This window comes from Balaenoptera ricei, chromosome 2 (assembly GCF_028023285.1).
Source record: "Balaenoptera ricei isolate mBalRic1 chromosome 2, mBalRic1.hap2, whole genome shotgun sequence".
NCBI classification, from domain to species: Eukaryota; Metazoa; Chordata; class Mammalia; order Artiodactyla; family Balaenopteridae; genus Balaenoptera; species Balaenoptera ricei.
The window spans coordinates 76,903,550-76,917,687 of record NC_082640.1 but is presented as its reverse complement, the minus strand read 5'-3'; the positions used below and the strand labels follow the sequence as shown (position 1 = coordinate 76,917,687).

Here is a 14,138-nt window from a genome sequence, read left to right as displayed (position 1 = left end):
CCTGGATTCCTGGCTCCATGTCCATCTTCTACGGATAGGGTATGATCACACAAATGGAGAAAAGCAAGTGGACTGTACCACATCAACCTAAGTCCTAGAGCTGCACCCACTGTCCAACATGGAAGCTGCTGAGCCCATGCAACATGGCCAGTCCCAACTGAGATGTGCTGTAAGTGTAGAACACACACCAGTGTCCTAAATCCAAAGATTTGGGACACAAAGGGATGTAAAATAGCTCATTAATTGATGAGTAATTATATGGTGAAATAACATGGGGATATATTGGGTTAAATAAAATATATTTAAAAAGTTAATTTCATATGCTTTTTACTTTTTTTTTTACTGTAACTATTCAATTTTAAATTATGCATGTGACATGCACCATCTTTCTACTGGATGGTGCTGCCCTAGATCTTCCTTTCATTTGGTAGAGGAGGCCATTCTTAAGACCCTTTTACTCTGTGTAAGGAATACTGGCCTCCGCCTTAAGCTTTCTGATCCCCCAGGACAGGATGCAGCACTATGGATTTAGTAGACAGAGCCATAATAAACAGAATTTCGATGTGTCTTTTTAAAGTCTACAGCTGACTATGGCAATAACATCACATTAAATGATTCTAACTAAAAAATTAATCTTTAGGGTGAAATCTACCTTGGATCATGATTTCTAATAATAATAATAATAAAAAGTTCCCAGCAGTCTGTGCCAGGGATGAGTAGTGTGAGTTTGGGCAGCCCCCTGTGGACCTTAGCCCCCACGGCCATCCTCCACTGCTCTCTGGGGGGGTGGCAGGGGGGCTTCACCAGTCCTGCTGATGCTGATTCCGCTACCACAACGAGTAAAACTCAAGACAGAAAAGGCTGCATCTACTGCTTTCTTCAGACTGTCCTCTTGAACCTGCCCCTTCTCTGCCCATACTATAATCCCCCCCCCCTTTTCTTTCTCCCTCTCCTGTGGCCTCGTTCTCTGGGTTTCCCCCCTTTCCTAATGTTTCCTGCTAATGCTCTAATCCTTCCTCCTTCCTTTCCTTTCTCTATTTTAAAATCTTTGTAAATTTTTGTAATTGGAGATTTATTCACATCGTTCAAAAAATAAAAGGTTCGCAGCCACTTTCACTTTCAAAGACAGACCGCATTCTGCCTATGGAATGTGTTCTCTCTCTAAATAAATCCATCTCTTACCTACCAAAAAAATAAAGTAACATAAAAAATAAAAGGTTTGCAACGTTCTACATGGAGAGATGCCCCTCCCCCAGTCTCCCAGTTTCCTCCCTGGAGAAATCACTATTATCAATTTCTTATGTATCCCTCTAGAGCTATGCTATACATATGCAAACAAATGTAAATATTATAAATATATGTTCTCCTTTTTCTCAAATGGTAGCACATTATACGCAATGTTCTGAACTTTGCTTTTTGCAATTCATGATATAGCTTGAAGATCAGTCCCCATCAGTACCTGAAGCTTCATTTTTTTTAATGGCTGTCTAATATTCTAGTCTATTATGAACCATAAGTTATTTCCCCATAAATTATACCACCAACTGATCAGCATTTGTCTCCAGTCTTCTCCATCATCAAAAAATGTCACATCAAAGATCTTTACACATGTATCATTTTGTATACATTTCAGGACACCTAAAGGTTAAATTCTCCCAAGCAGAATTGATGAGTCAAAGGGTGGATGCTTATAGATTTGAAAAATATTGCCGAAATGCCCTCCACAGAAGTGTACTAGTTCATGTTCCTACCAGTAATGTGTTAGAGAGACTATGCCCCTATGTTTTTACCAGCAGAGTGTTTAAAATACTACAAAATTTTTGCCATTTTGACAGTTAAGAAATAGTTTTTCAATGTAGTTTTAATTTGCATTTCTCTTATTATCATGGGGGTGAGCATATTTTCATGTTTTAAGAGTCATTTATATTTCCTTTTCTATGAGATGGCTTTCATGCCCTTCGTTTATTTTACTTTTGGATTTGTGACCTTTTCATCGATTGTATATAATACTCATTACATATTAGGCATCTCCAGCCCATAACATGCTGTTTCTCGGCATATTTCAAGTTTCTTGGCTGTAAAACCAATGTCTTCTCTGTGGAAGAAAAATTCTTTTTTAAACAGCAAATGGAGCCTCTTACTTTCACACAGCGCAAAGTCTCAAAATGGGCCATAGCACCAGCTCACCTGGACTTTGGGGCCTCCTCCAGACACCCTGGAGATGTAGCTCATGATGTATTTGGCAGCCACTGTCTTTCCAGCACCACTTTCACCACTAAGGAAAGAAAGACAAAAATACCCACCTATGAAGTGGCTCATGAGCAGCTCCCTTTCCTCTGAAAAGACCCCCTCAAAACAAAACCAAAAACAAAAGGAAACAGGCAGAAAGGAATTCAGTAAAAAAAATGCACAATACTGGTTGAGAAAGTTAAATCACAGCAGGATCAGGTTACCTCCATGACTTGTATGGTCACTATTAACATGGTGTGTGGGCCAGGGCTCTGATAACCATCACTGTGTACGGGATAGACAATTCAGCATTCTAAATGCCCAATAATAGGAGGAAGCATGAACAGGAACATTACGGAACATCAGAAGGGCAGACTAGACAGATTACAACTGACAGGAAGATTGTAAACATTGTGGGAGAAAAGCACACAAAGTAGTGTTATGTGAAATAGATCAGATTCAAATTATATGTAAAACAGGGTTAAAAAACTGTAAGGAAAAAAAAGCACATAAGAAAAATATTAGCAGAGGTTTTGGTAAAGGAAAAGATACCGTGGGAGACTTCTTTCAGTTCATTATTTTCCAAACTTTTAGTAATCACATATCTCTTCTGTAATTAAAAAAAAGAAAAAGAAAAAGTAGGCACTCTCAGGTTTCAAACCATGTGCCTTGAACTGATGCAAGCAACTTTATTTTAGAAGTTCTAAAATTAAATGATGAAGTAATATTAATCACATCCTGCATAACAAAGACTACTTCCGTTTGGTGGCCTTACTGCATGGGGAAAGCCTTTTGTTAATACCGTAGAGTCAGATCTTCAAAATTCCCGTTTCTTCCCCCAAAATCCCCTTGAACTGATGACGACCTCAATTCAAAACATGCTTAAGTCAGTCAGATTTCTCATCTCTCTATTGGTAGCCTTTGTATTTCCATGATAGAATTAGATGAAAGGAATCCATTATCATGTAAAATAATGGTGAAATTTAACATGAAAAGTTCAGCCTGCTCTGAGTTCCTAAGACACTATTTTTGTTTGCTATCGGTGATCAAGAATTTTGGGGTACAGAGCAAATATTCTGTGAACACCCAACCTAAGGAACTGTTACCAATTGCTTAGGTACTCAAGAAAAGAGCAAACACTTGCTTAGGGTCCAACCAAGCCAGGTGGCCCCCATCCCCAAAAGGAAACTGAAATAAATTTGGAAATAATTTGCTATTTCAAAACAAAACAAAACGAGGATTAGAGCAAAAGTCAGAACTCTGTTGAATTTCTTTGAACTAATATGTTATATGTTTAACTAGAGAGATTGTAGGGAAGAATGAAGGAACCATCCTCTGTGAGGACTTCTAAAGGTCTGACTCCATCTGTGCAACTCATTCAGCATCCTAGTACTCAGCTCCTGACTTCCAGGTCACAGGAATACAGAAACCAAACTGGTATTTCATAAGATATGGCGGAAAGTAGAAAGCCAATGAGCCTGGGATGGTGTGTCACACTGATTACAGAGCCATCCTTACTCACAGGCACAAGTAGGTATAATAAATATTTCAGCTCCATGAGGAAGTTATCTGTTCAAATGGTCCATGTAATTAGAAGATTTATACCCTAGATCCAAGGTCAAAACATGCACTCTCACTCATTTGAAGCATAGGTTTGTTAACAATGAAAATCCATTTTATAATGTTGTAAATAACGTGAACATTCAAGAATACTGGCAAGTCCAAGAGTACAATGGTACAACCAGCCTATATAATATTACACAGACATTTAAAATAATTAGAAAACTATGTGGCAACATAAAAACAACGCAATTAAGGCTAAGTGGCAACATAAGCAGAAGACACTGTATCTATAACATGATTACAACTATGTAAAAATAATGTATGGACAAGAACAGAAATGGAACAAGAAAAAAGAAACAGTTCTGACTTGTTGGGGGGCTGATATCTGGATGATTCTTGTTTCTTTTGATGTGATTTCTCTTAAGGTTTAAAGTTTTGAGAGAAACAATTACCCATATATTTCATATTTTTAAAAAATATGGGACTTCCCTGGTGGTCCAGTGGTTAAGACTCCATGCTTCCATGGCAGGGGGCACGGGTTCGATCCCTGGTTGGGGAAGTTCTACATGCTGTGCAGTGTGGCCAAAAAAAAAAAAAAAAGAGGAACAGAAAAAAAAACAGAAAACAAAACAAAACAAACCCCAGCATTTCCAGAAAAAGTGGGATCGCACATCACAATGATAATCAACAGGATTAATTTCTTTAGACTATTACTATGTCATGTGTAAACAACTTTCGTATTTAGAATTCCTTAGAGAAAGCTGTGAGTGTGTAAAAGAGAAAAGGAAAAAAAACAATAAATCCTATCAGAATTACTAAATGAAAGTATAGTAATGTCCCCACTGTGTCTTTGGTTAGTAGTGTGATTAGACATAAAATATTTTGTGTCTTTTGTTGAAAGAAAAAAAAGGAAGAATAATGGAAAGTAACTCATTTCATATATTAAAATAAGTATGCCAGGTACATTAATAGGACATCTACATTCTCAGTAACACTGATATTTTTCAGAAGATTTAAAATAATTAGTTATGGCTGAACTCTGATCGGAATTTTCATTTCTTGGATTCAATTCACAGATGCTTAAAAAGAAATTTTATTGATCAGAGGCCGGTAATTTGCTCAGAATATGGTACAAGAATGGAGTGCTCCATAATTACTTGAAGCTTACAGTATATGTAACCATAATTACATTGGCCTTTTCAGGGGAAAAAATTGTTTCTTCCCCTGGTCTAAAACCCATGTTAGAAGAATGTGAAGGTATCAGACAGATTATATAGCACACCTGAAATTATTTGCTTTGCATCTCACAGCAATTAGAGCAATTTGCTTTGTTTATGGTTATAAGGCCTTTCTTAATTGCCTTCACTTGACTTCTAAAGTGGACCAAAAAATACTCTAGAAATGTATGTGCCTTAAAATTAGAAAAATGCCCCAGTGGTCCCGAAGTCCAGCAGCCTATCAGAATCCTCAAAGTACTTAAAAAATGCCCATGTCTGGGCCTGTCTTCAGACCTGCTGAATCCTCGTCTCCCAGGACAGGGCCTAGAAATAAGGATTTCTAACAAACTCCCTAGTTCTCACATAGCTGGCTGGGAACCAGCTAAACAAATGTAAAATGCAGTCAAGACAGATTTCATAGGAAACATCAATTCAAATAGGAAATAATGTAATGTTTCTGACTGCATTCACTATACAAATGGAAACATATGCTATAATTTCAAAGAAATGGAAAGAATGTTCAGGGCGGGGCGGGGGAGCTATTTACAATGATACATTAATAATTGGATTCAAAGACTAATTGTTTTTCTTAGTCTGAAGGTTATTCCTCACTTAAAAATCAATAGTGTTTTCAATTCAGTTCAACTGATTCTAGCAAATGTAAAAATATCTTAGTCGTATGTGGGGGTGGGTATCCCAGGGAATAGGCAGAGTCGACCATTCCTCCTATCTCCCCCTTGCTAGTCTCAAAATATCTCTGCTGGTTCTTACCACACTAGCTGTTGTTCCCTTATACTGTTCAAGTTAATGTAATTGAAATGCTGCTCTGCCTACTTTACATTTATTTGCACTTTAGAAAGGATAAAAATTAAAAACAAAAATTGTATGTGCATTTGCTTACTCAGCATGCACTAAGTGCCTCCTCGTGCCAAGGGCAAGGCTGGGATGAAATGTGTCTCCTGCCCTGCAGGGCAAGTGCACCAACACTGTGGCAACACCTTGGAGATATGGGTACAGTTTTAGGGATTCCTGAGTTTGTATTAGGAAAAGATTCCTAAAGAAATGCACAAGCTAAGTCAAGTCACACTACTTACATTTCAACGAGACAGATAAAGGTTAGCCAGGTAGGGGAATGAGGGTGTGTGTGTGTGTGTATGTGTGTGTGTGTGTGTGTATGTGTACACACGCAGGCAAGCATCAGAGGGCGGCATTCCTGCCCAGAATGAATGATGGATAAGACAATGAAGTTATGAAAATTCCCACTGGGTCCTACTCTCTTAGACCTGACTTTTTTCTTTTTTTATATAGGGACATATTAGTATTAAACTTGACTCTTATTTCAGAAGGTATAACCCAAGGGTAAAAAACACAGAGATAGTGTAAAAACTTTTTTCTAATTCTACAGTTATAAAAGATAAACATATTGGTGACTGAAAAGAACCCTGATGAGAAATAACATCAATTCCAAAGGAGATTTGAAAGCAAACTAAAATTTTGCAGATGTATTCACTGTAGCATGTGCCCGCTGGGTGGGTAAGGCATGTCAAGGACTGCTCTAAGGGCTTCAATCATTTGATCTGGATAATAGCCCTGTGAGGTAGGGACTATTCTTATTCCCATTATCTGATGAAAAAGGCCAAGCAACTTGCTCAGGGACACAAGAGCTAGTGAGTGGCATCATTAGGAAAGGACTTGAGATAGTTTAAATCAGGAGCCTGAGCTATACTGCTTCAGATGAAGGTCTATATTTAGATAGTCAATTAAAATCAACAAAGTGTCCTAAAGAACTCCATGAATAGCACAGTTCATAGTATAATCAAACTTTTAGTTACTGAGTTTTTTACTGATACACACCCCTAGAAGCAAGGCTTCTGCCAAAACACTTATTATCTCACACACAGTCGGAGCTAACAAATAATAAGAGCCTGCATCACTGTGCTCACAAGACAAGATGCGATCGGGAAGGAGAAACACATCAAAGAACATTCTGGACAGACTTCTCCAAAGACTCAATTCACACACACCCTTCCTGGCAGCCCTACTGGATCTGGGAAAGAAATAAGTCTGAAGTGAAGCATCTCTGTTGCCCATCTGAAGGGTTCCAGGGCTGGAGAGAAAGGGGTGATCTGTCAAAGCTTGTAATGACACTGAAAAGTAGAGCCTCAAGTAGATGCAATGGCTGAAAGTATAAAATACAAAATCAAACAGACATGCCAACACGACTGAGTAAATGATAAAAATTCATTAACATAATGAGGAAAGTGAGAATAAGACAAAGAACTGTTATTTCTTCCAAATCAATTAGTATTGTCAGGCAGACAAAATTATCACGTATGGTCTGCCAAGAAAGTGGCCCCAGGGCAATGCTCACGTTGGCCCAGCCTGATGCAATAGGAAAAACCCAATGTTTAGTCTGAACACCAAGTTTCAGCCCCAGCTCAGCTACTTATTATTAGCTCTGCAATTCCTTTTACTGTTACTACCAGGTATTTTACATCACTCCTTAACAGTTAAAAAAAATTTTTTATATGTATTTCCTTATTCAATAGCTTTCCTTTAAGGTATTAATCCCCATTTTGCAGATGAAGTGACTGAGGCTTGCATAAGTCACACACTTTCGACAGAACAGAATAACAAGTCTACCCCGTGACTCAACCCCAGAGATCTTTCCCCTGCACCACATGACCATGGGCAGTAACAGGTTACTAACCAGACAACCTGACACCTGCTGGCTCAAAGCAGCAGAGAAAAGTGGAGAGAGTGTAATAGCGGAGCCAGGCAGCCTTGGCTTGATGCATGGCTTTGCCACATTTCAAATGTGAGACGTTTAACATGTTTCATTACCTCTCTGAGACTCAGTTCTCTGATCTGCAAAAAGGGGGGTTGTAAGACCTAGTTTACTAGGTTGTAAATGATATAAGTAAAAGATGCTGAGATACAAAGCAAATATTTAAAAAGGGGGGTTGTAATACCTAGTTTACTAGGTTGTAAATGATATAAGTAAAAGATGCTGAGATACAAAGCAAATACTTAAAAAGGGGTTATTATTATGATTATAGATAATATATTAATTAGCGAATGAGTCAGGCTTCCTGAATAACACTCTTTGACGAAGCCTGGTCAGGGAACTTGGGGTAGAAGGGCACATCTGAGCCCCCAGCTCTTCAAACCCACAGCCAGAGGGCAGGCCTCATGCAGACCCCGCAGTCAGGGGTGTGAGCTAACTGGGCCTCCCAAAGCCAGGCCAGAGGGACAGGGAGCCTCAAAGGATGCCGGTGCTGGGATAAACAAGAAATTGGGTGGACCGAAAGAAATAGAAAAGAGTTCCAATGCTAATAATAAAAGGCTCCTGAAATACATCAAAGACAGGAAGTCGGCTTGAGAATCCATGAGACACTTGACAGTGCTGAGGCAGAGAGCAGAGATAAGACATAAGCCAAATATTAGAAGTGATCTGACTTTTTAAATTATTTAAATCTTTAATCTTTACTCCTGCAAATCTTAGGGATTCCAAATCCAAAATGTCTCTTGAAGAAGATAGTTCAGAAATCTTAGATCCAATAGTGACAACTGTCTCCTTTTCCTCTATGAAAATTCTCATATTCAATCAGTCACCAAATCTTTTGATGTGCCTTCAAAAGATCTCTCACGTCTTTATTTATTTCTTAAAAAATATTTATTTGGCATGTATTCAGGATACAACCTACCAAGACTTTGCAAATGTTGTATACATTAAGAACAGAACACCCTACTTTTCAGAAAAACAACTGCTTAAGAATATTTCAAGCAAAAAAAATTAGAAACTGGATCAAATGTGATGCTCTCAAATCAACATCACGATTTTTTAAACGCGCTAGGACAGCAAGAACTGATGCAGGCCAAAAGTGGAATTCACTTTTGATGGCAGCAATAAAACTGCCACATAAATGTTCTCTAAGACCCTGTAAGTCTTTACAGAGGTCAGTTGGCAAGGGCTGCAGAAATGCCTCTGGCCACAGTGCCAAGGTCTGGTCTGGTGATACAGAGATGGTAGAGAATATGAGAAAAACTTGCCGTTTCTCCTTCCCCTCTTACCACACCATGATTATTTTATTCAGTAAATTTGCATAGATGTCTCTGATAGGTCCAAAGGTACCGCATATGCAATTCTAAAGCACAAATCCGAATTCTGGATTCTGGAGCACAGAAAACTATTGCGTTAAGCAGATTTGGGTTGCTCATTTACTGGGCTCATAGGTGGATACCTGTGTCTTCAGGTGCTCATCACTGTCAATGATACTAATGTAGCCACAGCTGTTGTGTTTTTCTCTCGGCTCTGCCTGGAGTCCACATTCACCTCCTATTCCTTTAATTCCTTCAGAGGCTTATGGAATGTCACACATCAGTTTCCTCTTTGCCTTTCCAACTCAGGTCAGGCCCTCATAACCTCACCACATATCTGTATTTGCTCAAGATCCCATCACTTTTCTACCCATAGACTCGTCTTTGTGAACCAGCCTTCCGTGGTATCGCACCTCTGCTCAGAGACCTGCAAGACATCACCAAGGCCTGAAGGTTTATCTGCAGATCACCCAGCCTGGGAATGAGGATTTCAGGAGGCTTAGTCTTGGTGCTCAACTAGAATCAATTGGGGGGCTTGAAAAAAGATATTGGATGCCCTGGGCCCACCATAAATCAGTTGAAAGAGAATTCTGAGAAGGGTAGCCTAGATGTCTTTCTAGGCACTGAGCGAACAGGGCAATTCAGGAATGGGAGCTATTTATCCCTGGAAAGTTAAGTTAGTGAACGTAAGGCACAGTGGATGAAATCGGCATCAACAGGAGCCACTCTCCCTGACCTGTCTGCCAGTGAGCTCTTGGGGAAGACTCGGGAAACATTAAGGCAAATCCTGGCTGTTTATTCCTGATAGAACTTAAAACCTACAGGATGGTAGGGGCTGACAGGACAAAGGGTAGGTTAATACAAAGGCGTTGGCCTACACGGAGCCAGGACAGGAAAAATCAACAGCAGACACGATGGGTTTTCCCCAAGTAAACAGACTACTGAGGAGCAGACTACTGCCTCCAGATAAAAGTGGGGACCATGACATGACGACACTAGCCACTGTGATCATCCCTCGGCTCGGAATCCAACCCTCTAATGGTAATCCAACAACCCTCATGGACTGTGTTCCAGGGAAATAATCAACAGAGCAGTCCAGCACAGGCAGAATTCTCCTTATAAAATCATGAACTGGGGTCTACTTCACACTCACTTGTGAGTCCGGTTGGCCAGTCAGTCAACCTGAGGCTGCTCAACTCCAGCTATTTTGACAAATCAAGTCTGTACATGTTTGCAAAACTCAGGACCAACAACTGATCAACAACAAAGGAGGCAAGAATATACAATGGAGAAAGGACAGCCTCTTCAATAAGTGGTGCTGGGAAAACTGGACAGCTTCATGTAAGAGAATGAAACTAGAACACTCCCTAACACCACACACAAAAATAAACTCAAAATGGATTAAAGACCTAAATGTAAGACCAGATACTATAAAACTCCTAGAGGAAAACATAGGCAGAACACTCTCTGACATAAATCGCAGCAATATTTTTTGGATCCGTCTCCTAAAGCAAAGGAAAGAAAAGCAAAAATTAACAAATGGGATCTAATTAAGCTTAAGAGCTTTTGCATAGCAAAGGAAACCGCTGACAAAATGAAAAGACAACCTACTGAATGGGAGAAAATATTTGCAAATGAAATGACCAATAAAGCGTTAATATCCAACATATATAAACAGCTCATAGAATTCAACATCAAAGAAATAAACAACCTGATAAAAAATGGGCAGAAGAAGTGAACATTTTTCCAAAGAGGAAATGCAGGTGGCCAACAGGCACATGAAAAGGTGCTCAACATCACTAATTATCAGGGAAATGCAAATCAAAACCACAATGAGATATCACCTCACACATGTCAGAATGGCCATCATCGAAAAGAACACAACTAACAAATGTTGGCGAGGATGTGGAGAAAAGGGAACCCTCATACACTGCTGGTGGGAATATAGATTGGTGCAACCATTGTGGAAAAAAGTATGGAGATTTTTCAAAAAACTAAAAATAGAACTACTAGAATAGAATGACCCAGCAATTCCACTCTTGGGTATATATCCGAAAAAAACAAAAACACCAATTGGAAAAGACACATGTACTCCAATGTTCATTGCAGTTCATACAATGTTCATATAATTTTAAAATTATATTACTTACAATTGCTAAGACACAGAAGCAACCTAAGTGTCCATCAACAGATGAATGGATAAAGAAGATGTAGTATATATACACAATGCAATATTCTTCAGCCATAAAAAAGAAAGAAATTTTGCCTTCGCAGCAGCATGGATGGACTTGGAGGGCATATGCTAAGTGATGTAAGTCAGAGAAAGACAAATACTGTATGACATCACTTATATGTGGAATCTAATAAATACAACAAACTAGTGAATGTTAACAAAAAAGAGACTCACAGAGAACAAACTAGTGGTTATCAGTGGGAGGTGGGGAGGGGCAAGGTAGTGGTGGGAAATTAAGGAGTACAAACTAATATGTATAAAGTAAGCTACAAGGATATATGGTACAACACAGGGAATATAGCCAATATTTTATAGTAACTATAAAGGGAGTATAAACTTTAAAAAGTGTGAATCACTATATTATACACCTGTGCATATCACCGTACATCAGCTATACTTCAATTAAAAAAACAAACTCAGGGCCAAGGCTTGGATGGAGGTCTGCACTTGAGAAAGCAGCTTGTCTTCTTCCTTGATTTCTTTCTTTTTAAATTCAATTTGTTACACTGATTTCTATCCAGAAATAATCAGCTGCCAGCCCATCCTGTCACCGTATCCACCTCTTCAGAAAACATAAAATTGGGAGGGAACTGATAACATTGCTTCTATGTGCTGCATTATCCCATCCAAGCGTATGCATTTCCTGGTCATCCCTTTGTAATGCACAGCTATATCGAATCACTATGTTGTGCATCTAGATCTAACGTAGTGCTGTAGGTCAATCATACTTCAATTTAAAAAAATCATAAGAATTTTTTTCTTATCACATTAATATAATTTTCTTTTAAAAAACTTCTTTAAATGTATTTGACCTTCATTTCAGTTTCTTCTATAGCATGATTTAAAATGCATAAAATATGTATTGTCATGGAAATCCCAAATATATTTCTCTCTAAAGCTAAATGCTTTAAACAAAAAATATTTATATACATATATTATTAATAAAATGTTTAACAAATCAGATACAAAAATAAATTTAATAATTTATTTTAAAATTAAAAATAGATAAATAAAAAATAAAGGGTATGCATTTCATCATGTAGGTAAGGTCATATACCAGGGAAATCAGAAGGTGAAAGTCTAAAAGAACACCAGAGATATTAGATCATCATTAATTTTTAATTTCCTAATTAAAGGATACTAAAAATTCCTAGTCTCTTCAGCTACGGCAGAAGCCCTTTGCACAAGGAGCAGACTTTTCTTCCAGCCCCCAGGAAAACTGGTTTTGTTTGTTTTCTGTTCACAAGTGCATTCAGGTAGGTAGCATTGGACTCAGCCCTAGCTGAATGACCACCCAGCTCTCCCATGTCAATAGCTGCAAACTTGGGCTTCTCTACCCAGAACAGCATTTCCCTGCCTTCCCTTCCCTCAAGCATTATTTGGAAGAGTTCCAAAACCCCCAAACCAGGAGAGACCTCAGAGGTCATCTGGTCAATCAGTTCACTCATAAGTGAAGACATCGAGGCCCAGATGAGTGTTAGGTTTGCTGCCCAGGATCACAGAGCTGGTGAGAGTGAACCACAGCACAGTAGAGACAGCAAATCTACTTTCTCAAAGCAGATGAAGCACAGCTCTTGGGTAGTAAAGAAATTTGTCTGGGGTCTTTGGGAACTGGCCAGTGATTTATGATTAAGAGCTTTGGAAAGCCGTGTCTAAGTTCTGACCCATGGAGAAAATGGAGGCTACAGATATTGGCCCAGATCTTCAGGAGGGCTGGAGACTACCGGTCAGTCATGTAGGCAGTATGTGATTGAACCCAAATAAAACCTCCGGACAGCAAAGGCTTGGGTGAACTTCCTAGTTGGCAATACTGCCAACTCCCACACCACGATTGGAAGGAGGAAACACCATCCATGACTCCACGGGGAGATAATGCCCAGAAACATCACACGTGGACCTCTCCCAGACCTTGCCCTTGTGTCTCTACTTATTTCTGGTTCTGCTTTGTATCCTTTTGCTCTAATAAAACTGTAACCATAGGCACAGTGCTTTCATGAGGTTTGTGAGTCATTCCAGTAAATTACTGAAATTGAGGGGTTGGTGGGAACCCCGGAACTTGCAGCTGGTGTCTTGTGGAGGACTGTGCCTTTCACATGTGAAGTTTGGCTTGACTTGGGGTGGTTAGTGTCACAAGTCAAAGCAGCTCCCTGTTCCACCATCTCCTATACTAAAGCACAGACACTGCAATAGAAATCCCTGGAGCAGGGCCTTCAAATCTTTGCCACCTGAACACTGGAAAGAAGGATCCTAGAAGTGGGCATGTGTCCTGCTTCAGGGCAAGTGTACCCTGCAGGACAGATTGAGGGGATCCAAGAGAGGGAAAGAGGTGGGTTACGAAAAACAGAAGTAGCTCCAAACTGGAGAAGCTCATGCAACAAGACCATTCCCTTCCTTCTCATCTCACTAGGGGCCTGGGAGGAAGGAAAAAGGGCAAGGGAATATGTTAGAAAACTCATCCTATCCTCTCTCATTTAATTCAAGTCAAGAAAACACCTATCACCTCTCTATTGGCCAGTGTCCTCCACTTGGGGTCAAACAGAAGCATTTCCAATTCAACAACCAAACTCATCAACACCCAATGTTCCTTCCAAAGGGCTTCACCTGCAGCTAATTAAATATTTAGCTCTAACTTCCAATTTACAGAAAATTGAAGGAATTAGAGTAATGAGACCATGAGGAAGCAACTGGACCAATCTAAAAGGTGTCTATAGGAAAAGTGGGTTGGTCTCTTGACCAAGTCAACGGAAAAAAAAAAAAAATGGGAGAGGGGAACTGTGGTAGGATTAAAAAAATGA

General features: G+C 39.3%; 1 protein-coding gene across 1 annotated transcript in view; it reads right to left on the bottom strand.

Annotated features, from left to right (window-relative positions):
- The window catches only part of MYO1E (myosin IE), a 201,092-nt gene that overhangs the window by 79,902 nt on the left and 107,052 nt on the right, over positions 1-14,138 (bottom strand). The window contains exon 5 of the mRNA XM_059913157.1: positions 2,188-2,275. Coding sequence (XP_059769140.1) covers positions 2,188-2,275 — 88 coding nt within the window. The remainder of the gene's footprint in view (positions 1-2,187; positions 2,276-14,138) is intronic.